The sequence below is a fragment of the Brienomyrus brachyistius genome, unplaced genomic scaffold, assembly GCF_023856365.1.
Source record: "Brienomyrus brachyistius isolate T26 unplaced genomic scaffold, BBRACH_0.4 scaffold71, whole genome shotgun sequence".
NCBI classification, from domain to species: domain Eukaryota; kingdom Metazoa; phylum Chordata; class Actinopteri; order Osteoglossiformes; family Mormyridae; genus Brienomyrus; species Brienomyrus brachyistius.
In genome coordinates, this window is record NW_026042346.1 from 911,960 (window position 1) to 930,389 (window position 18,430).

The 18,430-nt window shown below is 51.1% G+C and overlaps 1 protein-coding gene and 1 long non-coding RNA gene across 4 annotated transcripts in view; both read right to left on the reverse strand.

The window, feature by feature from the left end:
* The window catches only part of prkn (parkin RBR E3 ubiquitin protein ligase), a 47,973-nt gene that overhangs the window by 6,507 nt on the left and 23,036 nt on the right, over positions 1-18,430 (reverse strand). The window contains exons 5-9 of one of the 3 annotated variants that reach the window (XM_049002721.1): positions 16,960-17,043; positions 16,432-16,547; positions 14,325-14,461; positions 1,383-1,441; positions 213-362 (exon numbers count right to left, since the gene is read on the reverse strand). In XM_049002721.1, coding sequence (XP_048858678.1) covers positions 213-362; positions 1,383-1,441; positions 14,325-14,461; positions 16,432-16,547; positions 16,960-17,043 — 546 coding nt within the window. Of the gene's footprint in view, positions 1-212; positions 363-1,382; positions 1,445-14,324; positions 14,462-16,431; positions 16,548-16,959; positions 17,044-18,430 lie in introns of all 3 variants that reach the window. The other 2 variants (XM_049002720.1, XM_049002722.1) reach the window with 2 other exon arrangements.
* On the reverse strand, positions 14,468-15,904 carry LOC125726392 (uncharacterized). Its single transcript, XR_007388170.1, has 3 exons — positions 15,773-15,904; positions 15,710-15,734; positions 14,468-15,593 (listed from the first exon to the last, which is right to left on the reverse strand). It is a non-coding gene; the product is annotated as an uncharacterized LOC125726392 (long non-coding RNA).

Below are 18,430 nucleotides of genomic sequence, written 5' to 3' on the forward strand. Positions count from 1 at the left end.
AGACGTCACCACGTTCGACAGCAGCTTGGTGAGAAGGTGGTCGTGGAAAGAGTGTGTGGGGGGGGGGAAGGATCACCAAGGGAAGGATCACCAAGGGGAGGATCACCAAGGGGAGGATCACCAGGAGACTAACAGAGCAGCTCCTGTTGCCGGTCAATATCATTACCACGTCGCATCTGGTGGTCATGTGGTCACCGGCGTGGAAATCGTACCCCACATCCGAGCTCGCGGCCCGGGTCACACTGAACCCGCCTCTGGCCATCCTCAGGAAGAAGTCCTGCCCCACAGCCCGGAGTGGGGCACAGGACCCCACCCATTTGCAGCAGACATTCCTCCGTGGCGTAGCGCTGGTACCGCTCATACTGACGCCGGGGAAGAGGGGGCGGGAAGGAGCGAGAGAGAGAGAGAGAGACAGAAAGAGAGACAGTGAGAGAGAGCATCTTCAAAAACTCCGAGTACATAGAGGAAACACAGTCAGCTGGCAAGTCAGAGCTCAGACTCCACACTAACATGGCCAACGGTTCGGCGGTGACACGCCAACAAACTGACAACACACCTATTCCGCAGCATCGCAGCCATCGAATACACGCAGGTCTACCGAGAGCCACGCAAAATAATCATGCAAATTCCCGTCTGTAATGAAAGCTAATTGCCATAATTAATAACCGCTTCGATCACAAAAACACGCCCTTGAAGCCTTGGAAAGGATTTTCGGCTCACTGTCTGGCGGAGGGGAAATGAGGCGGAGGAAGAGAGGCAGGGGCAGCCCAGGCAACGGGCACCAGGTCCCGGCGGCTACCCACGCCCTCCCCGATCCCATAACACTGGGCAGCCCCTCCCCACACTGACGACTGGCCTGACGCAGAGCCCAAGCTTTAGCGTAACTCTGTTTGCCTTCCGTATTTTTCTGAAATAAAAGAAGCCTGTCACGTTTGATGGCACAATTTGCATTTCTGTGGGCTTTAAAGTAAACGGATATGCGGGAGGAGACTGGGGGGCTTAGGGTTGAGTCCTGAGCACGAGAATGAGTTACAGAAATGGGTTGGCACTCTTTAGCAGCCCCCCGAAAATGCATTTCACAGAATTTCAAGGTGGCAAAGTGCTCTGAGACCTCGGGGGGGGGGGGGGGGGGGGGGGCTGTGTCATTCGGGTTGTCGTAGGTGATGTGGGACAATGGAAGATGCCATTTTGGGCAGGTGGGGAGAAACCAATGTGACAATTAATAGTCTGTTTGATGTAGCAACCTGACAGAGAGAACGAAAACAGATTTCCCACGAGACAGGGGTGTGGTCAGGATGGAGCCGTCGCTCACCGGTGCAGAGATTCCCCTTCCCCTACCCAGCTGCCAGCCCACAGCGGCATGATCAAAAGCTGAAACTCACCTGTTCTTCACCAAGGACCCGGAAGTGATGGACCTCCTTAATTAGAGAGTCTGGACAACCTGCTGAAAGGATGGAAACAGCGAGACAGAGAAAGAGAGAGTGAGGAGATTGAATCAAAGCTGCAGCTCTGTGGACATTCAGGCAGCAGGGGTGACCGATTCAGTCAGGGATAGATAGACAAAACCATAAAACTAGCCTTTCAACCCCAGAATTCCAATCCAAACATTTTGTGGCCCTTTTAGTCTATACCCCTGCCCTACACACTGCTGATTACCTGGATCAGGGGTGTTCAGTCAATCAGAAGCTGAACGACAGCTGGGACTTGTGTGTGGGGCAGGGATAGCTGGAAAACAAGCAGGGCAGGGGGTCCCGAGGACCGAGTTTGAGAACCACTGGTCTAGAAACAGACTCCATTATCACTGTCAGATGCACGAGCACAGATCCGAATGCCCTGACTGCCGAAATCATGGGACTCTCCCCCGTGGGGCTCGATTGCCATTGGCAGATGCATGACCATGAAGACCAATCATGTTTCAGAAACGCCCCACTTGCCAGAGCTGCTTGGCTGGCACCTTTACATGAGCATGTTGTGACTCCTCAGCAGAGGAGCACACATGAATATACATGTGAGTGCGGCGGTGCCTGGGCCCAGGTCAGCCAGCCCCGCTCTCCTCGCTCCTAACAAGCTCCGGATAATGATGCATCTCCTCCACATGTAAATTGTCTGCTTTGGACCAAAGGTGGTGCCTAGGAGTGACAGGCCGGTCTTCATGACGTGGGCTAATGACTCGCTGTCTTCATCGCTCCCCCACTTCCATTGGCGGTCAGCCGGTGGGAGACAGGTAGCTGGCTGGTAGGGGGTGGCTTTCTTGAGCTCCCCTCCCCCCAACTCTGAAGGCTGTGAGGCATCCGCCCTGGTGGGGGGGGGGGCTGTGAAACGTTTGGAGGAGATAAACAAACAGCCCACAGGAGCAGGAGTCTGGGTGACATCCTTCCTGGAGTCCAGCACCTGGGCCCTGGAGCAGGTTTGCTGTGGCAGCCGGGTCAGAACCTAGCTCTCCGTCATCCCGCCGCCGGCCCCAACATGTTCTGCTGGAGCCGGGAGGCATAGGAGCAGACAGGGGCTGTGGGATGGACTGCAGTCAGGGAAGGGCGGGCTACAGTGAGCAGGGAGTATTTATTCACTTTTGTTTATTTGTATTTGTCTACCTGTGGTGATTTTCTACTGCAGATTTTATGCATTAGTGAGAAAAGTGTATTCATTGATAAACAAGAAAGGCTACGTTTTAAGTTCAGTTACATAAAACGCCATCTTTGGAATAATAATGTGTTGTGTTTATGTCTGTATATAAAATCACATTGTATTATATTTGGGTGCACCTTGAATAAACTGGATGAAGTAAAGCTCTCCAGGGAGCATGACAAAGTCTGCTCAAAAGCTCATTATATAATCTACATGTTCGAAATTTTATCTTACAAAACAAGAACGGAGATGTCTGGTATAGAGCTCTCTGGAAGAGGAGAAATATTTAAGCAAAAAAGAATTCAAGGGCAAAAAGCAGGTACTCAGAGTTTAATATTATTCCCCTGATTCTGAAATGTAGAATTTTCTGGCACAGAAAACAGGAAATAAGTGGTGGGTTAATGAAACGATCAGCCCAGAATAGCCAGGATGCAACTGCAGACCCCCAAGGTCCTGTCAGCCTTGTGCTGGGGAAGCACTATCACACCATGGCGGACTGACAGGGACGGAAAAGGACATGTCACCTGCAGGGAAAGGGACCTGGGAAACACGACAGAGCTCAGGGCGCGGCCTCTGTCCACCCGTTCCATGGTGAAGTTAATGGGCCATTGAAAACACCACCTGCGTAAGCTCCCCCCCCCCCCCAGATAGGTATGCCCAGATGTCGAAACCCGGGATAGGGTGCGGGCTTGGGGTTGCTGGATCTACACCCCGGGGGAACTTGCATGTGATCTACCCCCCCGGTGCGCAGTGTTTAGCTCGAAGCACTCCAGGAAGCAGCAACGACGAGTAGCGCGGATGGGAGGATGCTCCAATAGCAGAGGGCCACAAACCCACATCACGGGCCGCGGGCACCGACACACACAAGGGGGGCGTGGGGGGCCGCAGAGCCGATGGGGGCAGCCATTATGCATCATAACAAAGCACCTTAAACACCCCCTGAATGGGATTAGCTCGTTTGGGAAACTGAATTCAGGGCTGTACCACCCAATGATGTTTTTGGAGTTGGAACTAACAAACATGTCGGTGTGAGGACCAAGAAAAGGTCTTGAATTTTACAGCAAAAAACCTTGTGTCCCTTCCAAGCTGAGAGTCCCCTCACCCCGACTCTCTGCTGATGCAGAATTTGGCACTTTTCTGGACCAGTATGAGCAAGACCAGAGTGGAAGGACGCTACATTCTGCAGGTCTGAAGAGCAGCCGAGCACCAGCACCGCAGTGAGGCATTCGGAAGTGGCGCCGCCCTAGGGATGGAGAATGCTAATGCAGTAATCTCTCCGGGGCCCCTCTGAAGCTTCACTTTTATCATGCAAATGCTCTGACGAATGTTAATCAGACAGACAGGCTGGGACATCTTAGGCGGAAGACATCTCACTTTTGTCTAAATGTAATTAGAGATATAGTGGGGGCGCGGCATAGACGTAGCGTTGCCATGGCGACGTGTTGACGGTCCAAGTGGGGGGGGTGGGGGGTGGCTTGCATGGAGAAAAAGAGCAGGAGCATAAGGATGAACACGGGAAGAGGAATGGGTGGAGAGAGTGAGAACGGCAGGCTGACGGAGAGCCGGACACAGAGACATGGTGATGGGGAAGCCAACAGGTGGAGAGAGAGACAGAGGGACAGACAGATGGAGAAGCAGACATGAAAGACAGAGAAACAAAGGAAGATGGAGATAAAGATGGAGAAGCAGATGGGAAGAGTGATACGGAGGACACAGAAGAACAGGAAGACAGACAGGCTCGGTGGCACAGAGGACAGAGAGACAGGCAGACAGATGGGTGAGGATGGCGGAGGGAAAGATAGAGACTGATTGACAGGTGGGAGGCCAGGGACCCCACAAGACCCATCTATGCCCTCAACTGACTCATTGACCTTCATCTGAACCTGGGTTCTGTAAATGATCTAACAGGGAGGCTATGAGAAAAGGGGGTGGGGCCTGATGCATACCAGGCAGGAGAGTCAGATGAAAAAAAACTCATATTACGTTACCACATCTGCTGGCATGTGGGGTGCTTTGCATTTGATCATTCAGATTCTGTGGCCCCACGACCTCCCCTCCCTCAAGATCCCTGATCCGCCAGCCTTATAACTCAATCAAGAGGCCCTGTTTAAGGGCTCCATTTGCATTCTGGGAATGGTGGGTGCCAAGTGGCTAATGTCTGCAAGAGCTAGCAGGTGAGACCATGAAGGGTGTGGCCAGCAGGGGGAGGCGGCCAACCTGATGTGGGCATGTAATCATCGGTCCAACTGTCATTATTTATCTGTTAAGTACGAAGAAAATGGTCATTTCCCAATGTGTCCCTTTTCTCACAGAGGGGTGGACCGTCACTGAAACCATTACGTCTCTGACTTTGATCAAGGGCTTAATCTTCTGTCATGTCATTGTTCCTCTAATGCTGTATACATATTTCAGGGCGGACGCACGCATGCACAAACAGGATAATGAACAATGCTGGCAGATCGTTAAAGCACCATTTAGCAGATTTTCGGGCGATTAATTACAATCCGGCGCGGTTGGCGACGATGAGGATGCCTGCGGCCGATTTATCAGGGTCCTTCGTCAGCAAACGACATCGCGTTAGACGTTCAGGGAACATGTGGCTAAACACGGGAGGATGACGGAATGTGAGTGGCAGCCTGAACGACAAGAATTTCGCGAGACGAAAAAAGCATCAAAGTGGCCTGAAAAATCACAGCCCTGCAGAGACGCCCCCTAAAGGTACCCAGACGCACCTGTCTATTCTCATTCCATTCTCTGGCCATATCTTGGATATTGCTCCTCGGAAGTCAGGTCCACGGGGCAGCGAATGGAATTGCTTTCTTTTCACACAGCGCGGACACAGAGAGGATAGGCTGAGTCCATTCCAGAGCAAATCTGCCGAGGCTTTTCCCACAAAGCGGAAGGACTCTCTTTCCTGTGGTCTGCCTGCCACCCCCCGCAGCCCCCCCCCCCCCCCCCCGGCCATCACTTTCCACATTACTGCCTACGTTGAACATCCCGCTGAATGGAGACCTCCCCTCCGATGGCTTCTGAGACAAGAGGGGGCTTCAGCGGGTCACTGACCCCCTACAGGCCACATGCTCTCGGCCCGTCATGATGGCATCCCTGATAACGGGCTGTCCCGTTCACTCACCAGCCCCGATGCTGTTTGATAGCCCCTTTTCTGAAGGACTTTGATGCCCCCCCATCCGCATCAGACTTCAGTGGCACTGCATCTGAGAGCTTTGATGGCCCTCATCTCAGACTGACTTTCATGGTCTCGCCTTTGATGTTTCCTCGTGATTCAGTGGCTGCTTGCCCCCAATTATAAGACTAATGGAGACCAACTGTACAGCAAAGCTGATAAACGACAACACATCGCCCCTCCCACCCCACGTTTCTGACAAGGCGAATTTAAAAGATACGCAATCGATTTCGCACGCATAATCTCATTTCCTAATCAGCATCTGATTGCGGGTTATGAGAGAATGAAAATTTGAATTTGCATTTGAAAGCACAATCAAAATCAATGGCTTTCATTAAAATTATTTACGTAGACAATCGATATCTCCGACCGCTTGCGTTTATCTGCCCAAACGACTGCGGGATCAAGAATTTTCTCCACTGATATCATTAATTAGATGCGTAAACAGAACATGAAATACATCACTGCAGTCCTACATTTTCATCAGTCCATTTGCCGTTAAATAATCCCTCCTATCCAGTAGTCCAGCATCCAGCATGGAGATGTCATGGCTGAAGTGGGTGAGACTCCTGCCTGCCTGTTAAGCACATGCTTCCGGGATGGCGGTGATCCCGAGGATGGCGTCGCAGTGCCCTGGCGGACTTCCGGCTCTACTGATGGACGGGTGCGTAAGCTGCATGAGTCGTTTTCATTAAATACACTGTAGGGACAAAAGTACTGGGACTCCTGTAAAATTACTGGAATTGGCCACACAAACAACAGCCGCTGCTGACATACAGGTGTGTAATTAAGCAGACAGCCGTGCAATCTTCAGCATCAAAAAATGGCAGCAGAATGGGTGGCCAAACAGAAGAGCTTAGTCCACCCAGCACCATCACTGGACATCACTGAACACCTTTCAGACAAACTGATTTGTCTCCACATTTCTGTGCTGCTAGAGCTGCCCCAGTCAACCACAAGTGAAGTGATGTGAAGTAGAAACGTTCAGCTGCAAAGAGGCACAAGCTCACAGGAAGGCAGCTGATCGCCCAACATCGATACCCAACCTGAATGGCTGCAAACCCCATCAGCAAAATTCCAGCATCTAATGGAAAGCCTTCACAGAAGAGTACAGGCTATTATAACAACTAAGGGTTACCCACTTCATATAATACCCTTTGATTCAGAGTGAGATGTCGGACAGGCTGGTGTCCCGATACATTTATCCATATAGTTTGCGCCCAGACGGCACAAAAGCAAAGTAATCTGAGGCAGACAGTGAGGCACAACGGGGCTACGGGATTCGATATTGGCTACAAGTGGGAAAAGCTTTCACCGTCCAACCAAAACAGCCCCCCCTGCCCCATAAACACCAAAAGGAGGGACATGGGGACAATAACACAAATACATGCTGGGGAGGAAAGATGTAACATTCAAGCCTTCTGATAAATATACCCGTCAGGAGGGAGTGTGTCAGCAGGGCTGAGTTTCAGAGACATTAGCCTGATGTGTGGAGCTCCCTGGGTGAATTGGGCTGGAGGGCGGGGTGGGGGAAGACCCCCACAGCTATGCTGGCTCTTAATGGCAGAGATTTTAAAAAAAGAAACTGTTTCTGCTACTTTATAAACTTATCAGGAACCTGCTGCTACTGGCAGTGGTGTGAACAGGTCTAATGGCCCGTTTAATTACACCATCCGCCAGCGTCTTCGAGACACCGGGGACCAGGACGGCGCCTCGGGGCTGCTTCACCCACATCCCCCACCCACCCCGCCCACCCACCAGACGAGGGAATGGAACCCGGGAAAATGCAGAGAATTTCAGGGGCAAACTGGATCCGCATCAGTCATCCTGTCACACCGAGGGACGAAACCCCAAATCCGCGTAATTAAGTGTCCGCCACGTTTCGTCACCCTAAAATCATCGCCAGTAATAAAATCCACTGCTTTTCTTTTACCCACCAGCCTGACAGGGATTAGCGGCCGGATGATGGATGGATGGATGGATGGATGTTTTTTTTTTTTAATCCAACAAGAAATGTAGATGTACAGACGCACACTGCATGAAATATATTAAAATATGCAGCATGTAAATAAATATATAAACATCGCCTGTGTGAATTCTCCACTTCCAAAGCAGAAGCAATTCTGGACAAGGTCATGATTTTGGCAAATAAGTTCCATTTGTAAGCTTTACCTTTCCTTTTAACCTTAAAGCAAGCATATCACCTGTCAGCTAAAGCTCTTAGTACCATAGTTTATATATTTAAAATCCCTGTACGTGGGGGAAAAAAAAAATCACTCAGCCTACACTGCTCCTGCCACACAAAGAGACACAACAGGCTAAAAAAAAAGCAGGCCTTCATCGAGCTGACATCTCACATGCTGTTCTCCAGAAACCACGCTGCAGAAAAGCCCTTTGAAGATGTGTGCATACAGAGACAGGCGGGCGACAGGACGGGCACGAGGCGCTATCCAATCAAACGCCTCCGGCAGCTGGGAGGTACGGTCAACACCTTATCGAGACGGCCGGCACGTCACGTCGCTCCTGAGCTGTCCGGAGACGCATTTTTGTTGGAGCTCCACAGAGGCAGGGCACCCCGTCAGACAGCCGACCAACACGGTAACCCTCAGCCACTTGCAGAACACTTCATGGATGGAATCCGAGAGTTTCCATGGCGATACAAGAAGTGAAAACCAATTGCCTCACTTCAAAGGCTCGGGGACTTAAAAGCCACGCTGCAAAGTGCACCTTATCGCTGCTCCTGATGGCAAAGCGCTTTACTGAGCATTACTCCCGTGAGCGGGCTCGTTTCAGAAACATTTCGCTCCCCCGAGAAACCTCTGCTCTCTCACCCCAGAGATGGAGGCCACACATGTGTCTGTTTACAAACCGCGAGTGCTGAGCCCCAGAGCGCGGCCCTCTGAGAGAGGAACATATTACCGTGCTGCTTATCTGAGGCTTTTACCCAAAGCCATGTAGAATTTCACTCATTTTCAGGGGTGCATTATTTGATCTGAATAATTCCGGGTAGGAACCTCACTTAAAGGTGCTGCAGGGTGCCTTTTCGGGAACGTTTCGGTTTAAGAACAGCGGGCACCCGGGGAGTCTGGCAACTCCCAAGTTTGCATTTTTTAGAAGGTCTGCCTATCAAAGGGGCTACTTTGGGAAGGAGGAACACGGGAAGGTTCCAGACACCGGAAAGGCACAGGCTTCTGAAAAGAAATGGAAATGGGTGGTGCGCCATGCAGGTCCTTCATCAGAGGGCGGAAAATAGCTTACAGCTAGAATGTTAAAAAGCGAATAGTCAAAATCAGCAGAAATGCTGCCCCCAGCTGGACAGGAATTCTACCTGTTATTAGTTGGAATCCGAGGGGGTTGGAAGAGGGGGCCAGGGGCCCCGAAGCCCCAAAGCATCTCCATGGCTGATAAAAGCTAGTCAGATACTTCTTCTGTTATTTTCAAGTGGGTAGGATCGGCCCTTCTTGGCCTGGGGGGTGATGAAATCAGATATGACGTCTCCCCTGTCTTCACCAGAGCAGCTCTGGGGTGCAGTGTGCTTCGTTAATACAGTAAAAAACATCTCCCGTTGCTTCACGCACCCCTTTGTCTCTGGTTTGACTGCATCCCTCCGTTCCTGTTTTCCCGCGGTGCGAGGAGGTCCCCCCACCCGCGATGGAACAGCGCCGAGCTCTATTACCTCCCGGTCACATCTGAAGGCTTCTATATTTAACTCCCCCCCCACACACACACTTCTATTGTTGTGCTAAATCCTCTTACGCTGAGCTCGACTTAGCATTTGGGGGGGAAAAAATGCCAGTTCAATACGCGGAAAGAATGGGGGGGGGGCGATCAGCGTTGTCCCAAATGCCCCATACCCTGCTGTGCCCAGCAGTGGTATTTACCACCACTCAAACCAGACATTTGCATGGGGCCCCCTGTTGGTCATGAACAGTCACTACAGTGGTGTAGCAGTGTCCCTCAAGTGACTTTTTCAGTGGGACCCCAGTAACAGCGAACTCACTCCTGGATGTGGTTCCATTTTTTGTACATATTTGACTCCAGTACAGTTACTTCAATGTAAAACAGTTTTTCTGACCTCTAGCCAGGAGAAAAGCAGTAATTATTTTTTGTTTATTCAAAAAAGAAAGTAATACATTTAGTTAGTCACCCGGATCCTGGTAATCAAATGATTGAGAAAATTACTTTAATGAGTGCCAGAATTAGATGATGAAGACTAACACCCCCCCACCACCACCACCACCACCACCACCACCAAGCCCGGTGAGGAAGAGAAGAGGATGAAAGCGGGTCAAACCAAAGAGGGAAACAGAACAACTGACCAAAACATGCTGAGAAAAATCCATCAGAATTATAACTCAATTTCCACTTTAATAACTAGCTGAAATAGATAACAAAAAAGCACCTTTTTCATGAAGAGAGGAGCCACTGAATCAATACTCATATAAAAACCTGGTTGGCGTCCCCTAGATATAAATACGAGCCATATTTCACCCCCCCGCGCTCGCCTCGGGCGTCCCAGGTCTGATAAACGGGGATTGAAGACATCCGAGTCTCATTTTTAACGCCCTCGTAGCAAGGAAAGGGCAGATGGGCTGGACGTGGGGCTGGGTGGAGGCCATAGGCAGAGGGTGGGGGGTGTGGTGGTGGCGAGGGTCAGGGAATGAGATTGTGCCACCCCCCCCCCAACTCCCCCGATACCTTTTCCTGCACAAAAGGCTCTTTCTCACTCCATTAACGCGATGGTTGTTCTCACCGTCGGCTCCACCTGCTTTCGGGGGCTGAGCACAAACTCGGGAGGTGCAAAGGGGCGCTCTCGTCCCCCCCCAGGACTCAGAGTGGCTAATCCAGAGGAGTGGCCAGTGATCCTGACTCTCCATCCTCTGCTGTGTCTTTTTCCATCACTGGTGAGGAGAGAGGATGGGGGGGGCAGGGGTAAGAGAGATGGGGAGGATGCAGGGAGGCCCGTAACACAGACACACTGCGAGACCCCAATTACACGCGGAGATTCCCTCGACATGCTTCCACCATCGCATCACACCATCAGGTAGGCCACACATCAACCTGCCTCAGATGGCACAAGTTAAATCGTTTCTTTTTTTTTTAATCCAAATTTCCAACCTGCTAATTATCTGCTAATTATCTCGTTGATTAAGGAGCGCGCGGCCCTGTCCTGCAAGTGACAGGGCTGTTGATGAGGATTAATGGGCCCGCCTCTCCCGGCACCGGCAAGGAAACAGGTTCATTACCGGCCCGATTGGGTTTCCGGGCCAGCGAGACAGGCGAGGCCACCCATGGCCACCTGGACTGGGAGCACCTGGGCGTGATCCGACTCAGAACCGCTTTCCAGTACATGGGCCTTGCAGTTCCAGTAAAGGCGGATTCTAGCCCAGCACGGCACTGATTACACCCCGCAGATGCTTCATCTCTGACACAGATGTCCCCTTTCATCCATCAGTCAGGCATGACGGGGTCGTATGTGTTATTTTATTGTATTATTCAGGATCTGCCTGTTCTCTCGAAATATCGCCGTTTTATCTGCCGATGCATAAGAAGAGAAAAAGCGTGATCTCGGGCCGGGAATCTCAGCTTTGAAGAGTCTCAGGTGGTGGAGGGGGCACAGCTCACAAAAGGTGGTACGAGGACATGATCTGGATTCTCTGATCTGTGGGCAGAGAAGCTTCACAGATATCAACTCCTCCATCTACGTGGGAATGGTTGAGGTGATTGGGAGGGCCAATCAGGAGTGCTCACCTGGGATACACGTGTGCGATGGCTATTCCATATGAGGGTGGGCAGTAAGTGGGTTGGGGGTGGCTGGCACAAATACTGCTAACAGCAACATAACGCTTTTTACTTAAAGCACTCTCCCCCATGGGTTTAAATGAGCTTGAAGTATCTTCAAAATACATACCTGACAGCTTCCAGTGACTGTAGCAATGATTATTACTTTCAATGCCTTGCAATACAAAAAAAAAACCCACGCTTTCTGGACTGACACGACAAAGGGATCCTTTGTTGATCAGCCTCACAAAGACAATCCTGTCTCCATTATTCTATTAAAGGGTTTTTTCCTTCCTGATTGTGCAAAGACAATAACTTGCATCAGTCTGCCAAGCGCTTCACAGGCAGGGTGAGATCACACGCACCAATCAGCTCACCCCCCTCCACTGCTCGTCTCTGCCTTCTCTCTCTCTCTGAAATCATGCTTTCCATCCAATCGGCACCCACAAAGCTCCCCCCCCCCACCCGTCATACACGGGCGCAGGCATGGGAAAGGTGGGGACATTCCCGTTCGATTGTGGCTTTTTATAGCCGAACTTGTCCATTTTTCCTGACGGTTTTTCAGAATGTCCACCAGTCACGATTCAATTTATAGTCAGCTGGAGTTCCAGAAGACTCAGCCAATGGGTACCCACTCTCACACTCTGCCTCCAACCATAACACCTGAAGGTCTGACCCCCCCCCCCGTCAGACAGCCAGACCAACACGGGTAACCCCCCCCCCACCCCCCTCCCCCCAAATTGTAGCTCCCCCTTGTTTACACTTTTACCAAAAATCACATCGTTATGAAAAAAAAGATAATAGTCTCCTTGACTTTGGAGTCATGCATCGTTTCAGTTCATTGTGATTATCCGCTAATGGCTCTTACAGAGTTGGTGAGTTTGTCTTAAGCTATTACCCGGAAGGTAGCCATCTTCGCCTTGGCCCAAATGCCCTTCTAGTTCATCCCAGAGACACTCCGCTGGGATTAATTCTCCGTCGGTCACGGCCACAATCCACTTTATTCTTTGCAAACCAAAATATTTGCAGTATTCATGGGTTGTACCAAATGTCGTGCAATTCAGGGGGGTGGGTGTGTCCTGTGCCTATTTGCAGGAATACAAAACACACCTATCATTACTCCATCAGCCCTCTCAGCCTCAGTGGGAGGAGGTGCCCAAAACCAGCTGCCCCACATTCCCAGTCTTTCTGAGTCTTTACTCCGGCAAAGAAGTGAGATTCAGCTTTGCTCTTCCCAGGAAAAAACACAGGCTGTGGTCATACTCGCAAAACCCTAATCCCGTTTGTTCAGGTTTTCTTTCACAAAGAAACAAAGATGAAGTCCTTTCAGGACAATGACCCTGCGGCGCCTCCTATGAGAACAAAGGTGCAATAACAATACGAATAACCACAAAACTCCCTCAAACACAATTCCTAAATGTACGAATGCCGGTGATTTTTTTTTTTTTGTGAACCCAAAACTGTGGACCAAAAAGAAAGCATCTAGGAGTTGACTGTAGAGTCAGCGTGCAGTAGCGTGCAGTAGCACAAGGGGGCCCACAACCACGGCTCTGCCAGTGGCTGCCGTCCGTTATTTAGAGCACCCTCGTCCTCCTGCTTCCATCACCCCCTCCGGCAGACAGGCACGTTCAAGCGAGGCCGTTAAAGTTATTTAAAAGTGGCAGTGCCATTTAACGCCAGGGTCTGACCTTTTCTGAGCGACTGTCCGTCCTCAGCCACGCGAGCCGTGATGGATTGTCCTGGCGCACGAGAGGCTGATACACCCACACGCACATACATGTTTGTATCCATATCTCTGTGGGAACCGTCTATTTTTTTCTACAAGAAAAACCCTAATCTCAACACCGACAACCTTATCCGTAAACCAGTCCTAACGAAGCAAAATTCAAGACTTTTGCCATTTTTAGTTTTATGATTGCATTCACAGACATCCGGTTTCCCTCCACAGTCCAAAGACATGCTGAGGCTAATTGGAGTTACTAAATTGCCCGTAGGAGTGCATGTGTGAGTGACTGGTGTGTGAGTGTGCTCTGAGATGGGCTGGTCCCCCATCCTGGGTTGTTCTCTGCCTCGTGCCCAAAGCTTCCGGGATTATTAATTATGAGTACAAATGACAGAATAGGTAAAGAAATGTGGTGAGTTATAGAGAATGTGTCTGCATGCAGATCTGCATGCATGCATTTGTTGATATATGTGCTTTTCGCAGAAAAAAAATGAATGTGTAGTGAGCGGCAGCATTTTGGTGTGCCTGGCTAAGGAAGTGAGTGCTTGTGCGTAACATAAAACTGTTTACTGCCCTCCCCAACCCGACCCCCCACAACCTTGAGAGACAAGGAGGGAGTGCAGATTGGAGCGTGAGGCTGGGAGACGGGGACTGGCCCCCACCCACCGGCCCATTACGTCCTGGCAGTTACAGATGGAGTAGGCTGGTAGGGGGGGCAGCGAGAGCGTGTCTCTGAGGAGGGCGTCCCGATACCATCGGGCCCTCGCTGCTGCAGTGGCCCCTGCACCATCCATCACCGCTGCCTGCGGCCTCGGAATGCACGGTTACTGAGCCCCACTCGAGGGGGGGCATTTTACAGGCAGGAGTGCTGTACACATGCACATTCCCCCTCCCTCCCCCCCCTCTCTTTCTCTATGTCTCTTACGTACACACACTCACACACAAATAAATATGAATGAGGCTCCCAGTGTGAGGACAGTTACAAACAATCAGGGGTGGGATGGCACTGACCCGGGCAGGGCAGGGAATATCCGACCTCAGGGTGGTGCACAAACTGCCTCTCGTTGAGCCGAGTGACGCAGTAGATGTGGAAGCAGTCCAGACAGATGACATGGCGGTCAGGACATGGTGACACCAGCACTGGGCTCCTGGACAGGACGGGGCACAACACGAAAAATACCATCAGCATCACGGTGACACCCGGAATCCGCCCAGCGGGGTTCACAAGCCGAGAGGAGACGAAGGGGGGGGGCAAGGAGGTGAGAGACGGAACGCCCACAGCCTAGACCGGGATCTCCCAACCTATAGGCCTGAGTGCCTGATCTGACATCATCAATGAGCGACGCAGTGGTTCTCAGAGCTAACAGTGCTAACGGCACTGATGGGCGGAGCTTCCACTGAAACCCACAAAGTCACTGTCTCCCTCACAGCAGTATGGCAGGCTGGATGTAGAAAATCCCACTGCGATGCTTCAGAGTCTCGGAGTGCCAATGCCTGCAATGATGTCTTTGTTTGGATATGGCGGACATGAGGGGGTGGGGGTGGCAGTAGGGTGGGCGCAGGGTTACCATACGTCCGGACATGTCCTCTTTTTGGGCCTCTCTCTGGGTTTCTGGGTGGTTTTTCAAAAATCGACGGTTTGTATCGGGTTTACTGCTGCAACCCGTATGACCGAGTGTTGCAAGTTACAGTGGAGGCACCTTCCTTCAACATACAGCGGCCGCTCGGGATCACCACACAGCGTCTGCAAGGCCCGTGCACACGTTTACTTTAAAGATTAAACGATATCCACATCCCTACATGTCACACTGCTCACAAGTGACGGCAACTTCTAGAAACCAGCGGCACTTTGAGACTTAATTTCTGTTTTCATGTGAATTTTGAATCTTGTGATTTGCTTGAAGTTTAACAAACTTTAGGTTAGCATTTTGTAACTTTTGTTGAAAAAGACTTGGATACACATATATTATGTCAATTGTGTGTAGACTGTAAAGTAACATTTAACTGAAATGGCATGCGCATGGTTAGGGAAAACTCATTAATATTCATGTGAGAATCACTACCCGTGAAAACTCATTAATATTCTGATCCTTGGACACATCCTCTTTTTCGTCTCACCAAATATGGTAACCCTAAGTTGGAGGGCTTTATTGACCTTAGCTGACAAGGCCATCTTGGTCTCCCCCCAAAGTCCCTCCTTACCCTCCCATCCTAAATGACTGTACGATGCTCCCAGCACAACCTCCCAGTACACTTCCCAGTACAACCTCCCAGTACGACCTCCCAGTACAACCTCTCAGTATACCTCCCAGTACTTCCTCCCAGTACGACCTCCCAGTACGACCTCCCAGTACGACCTCCCAGTACGACCTCCCAGTACGACCTCTCAGTAGGACCTCTCAGTATACCTCCCAGTACGACCTCCCGGGACGACCTCCCAGGATGACCTCCCACTACACCTCCCAGTACGACCTCCCAGTACACCTCCAATGCATGTTGGCTGGACCTGGTGCTGCTCAATAGAGCTCATTATCACTACTAGCCTTTGAGCCTTGAGTGACGTTTGACCCAGGATTCTCACAGAGATGCCCGCCCCCCCCCCTCCCCTGTCCGCCTCGCCCACCCTGGCAGAGAAACCAAGCAGCTTTAGTGGAATTAGTGCGGGGGACCTGTCAGAGCTGCCACAAACCTACTGCCGAGATCACTTCGCTTTCTTCTCTGCATGCTTCAAGCCCGATTTCAGTGTGCCGCTTACTGATTTGGCTCCATTGTTTTCCCTTGATTGCAGCTCCGCCCTCCACGACCTTTCGGTAAATACTGTACACAAGGAGACCACAGCAGAACCTCCTCCTCCTCAGAGCTCCTGCCTCCACATACTCTCCTCCTTGAGACCCGTCATGAGACTGTCTACAGCAGGGGTGGCCAATCTTAGCGGACTCCTAAAGGCTAGTGTGCAGGTTTTTGGGATGATCTTTAGGTTAGCTGTTCAAACCCAGGTGTACAGCTAATCGGTCCTCTAATTAGTAATTAGCCTGCAGCGAAAAACCACATACACAGCGGCCCTTTCCGGATAAGTCTATCCACTCCTCGTCTACAGTGGGGGAGGGGGGGGACTCACAAGATGTCGGTGCAGGCGATGCAGGGGATACCCCTGACGTTGGGTGTAATGAGGTCCAGTGCCACAGACGTGTCATCAGCAGCAGTGGGGTGCATGGCACACTTCAGGTAGAACTCCTGCAGGGGCAGCACTAAAGTTAGGGCAGGGCCAGGAGCCCACGTGTCTACTGGTACCTCAGAGAAACTTCATCCATTACGCTTGCTGTTAAAGGCCTACTTCGGCCACTCAATTCAGGGGTGATGTTTTTTTTGGTGAGGGGCATAACAGGGGCTATAATTTATACAGAGTGGCCAACCTTATTATTAGCCAATTATATGTTCTGAACTGGTGATTGACAGGCGAAGGGATACTCTGGGGGCCAATCAGCTTTCAGCTGGCCCCGCCCCTATATATATATACCACTGACATGATTTAATAAGAGGTTGGCGTGAAGAGCTGTGGAAACCTTATGGACAAGCTTTCTGGACACCTGAGGATTTGACAGGAAATGGGAAATCGGGGAATATTTTGGGGGGGGGGGGCTCTTACCGCCATTCGGCCATCACAGTCCTGGGACTGGCATACACCGTGTATTCTGTTCGGGAGGAGAACATCGTCCCAACAGGAAGGACCCTGCAATGTGGGGGGGAGAAAAATGGAAAATGGAAGTACTAGAATGACTAACTCCTCCAGCATACCTCAGCATACCCAGCATGCCTTGCCCAGATTTCCCAGCATACATTGCATAATACCTAACAGCAGAGGCCTGAGTGGCAGTGTGGAGACCAGAGCCTACCCATGTGCCTATGGCCTCATTTACGGGCCAAAAGCAAACCAGCACAGTCACAATCTTAATCAGGCAGCAACATCTTGAGTCAGCTTGACTTGTCTAAACTGTAAAATGCAGACCTATGGATAAAGGTCTGCACAAGGATGCGGGGAGACCCCAACGATCAGAAGACCCTCCCCAGAGCCTGATGGGACGTAGATTAATTGCAGTTTTTGCATGCGACCCATGGGTATCTATGCCATCTGACAGGATCCACAGGTTCGAGAGCGGAACAGTGGACCAGGTGTGGTCCCACCCAGGCTGCTAGACAACAGATCAGCTGACACACTGACGTTACATATGAAGGCAAATGAGTACAGCCAGTAATGTATGTGTGTAATAATTGTAACAATTCAGCTGCATTTAGAGGATGAGACAGTAGCGTGGGCCACCCCACACCGGACTCCCCCCCCCCCCCCCCCCCCCCCACCGGAGATGCGTTCCCAACTCCCACCGCGACCAGTGTTAGCCCCAAGGCGCCAACTGCCAGCCCTCCTCTTCGTCGTCGTCCTCTTCCTCGGTCGCCCAGGCCCTGATTAGCATAAGCATTTAAACATTCTGACAGGCGCCTTAATAAGCCTCCGAAAGGTTAAGAAAATCATTACTTCCCCCGCGTGGGGAGGAGTGCGGCTGGGTGTTAATTTGGCAGGGCTGGATCCGGCACTGAGCGCCGGGGCTCCGAGATTACGCGCAGACACCTGCTCGCAGACAGCCGCAAAAGGTCACATGGACCGCCGGCATTCTCTCCGACACAAAAAACACCTCCGCTGAATGTAAATGATTAATGAGAGAACCGGCGATGAATAATTCACCGCACACCTCTCCATTGTCAGTGGAGGCCCGCCCTCCCGCCGTATCGCGCGTGTGCGAGTGCATGCGTGCGCAGGACAGGAGTCAGCGTCCGCATCTCCAAAGCTTAAGTTAGATTATTGTTTAACAAACGCAGATTTGTTTTAAAACGGTCTTAGCCACGCCCCCCCCCCCAAACCAGGGACATACATCTCAAATAACTACAATGGGCAAATCCTTCGATCCTACTACCCGCCCTACAAGGCCACAGCAGGTAAAGGCGGAGTTAGGATGAGCAAAGTCACTTTGGGTGTTGCTCAATATGCGTACTTCACCGTACTGGTGTTCTCATCTACCCGGTTTACGTCATCTTCCATTGCCAAAGACCAGCCACATATACTT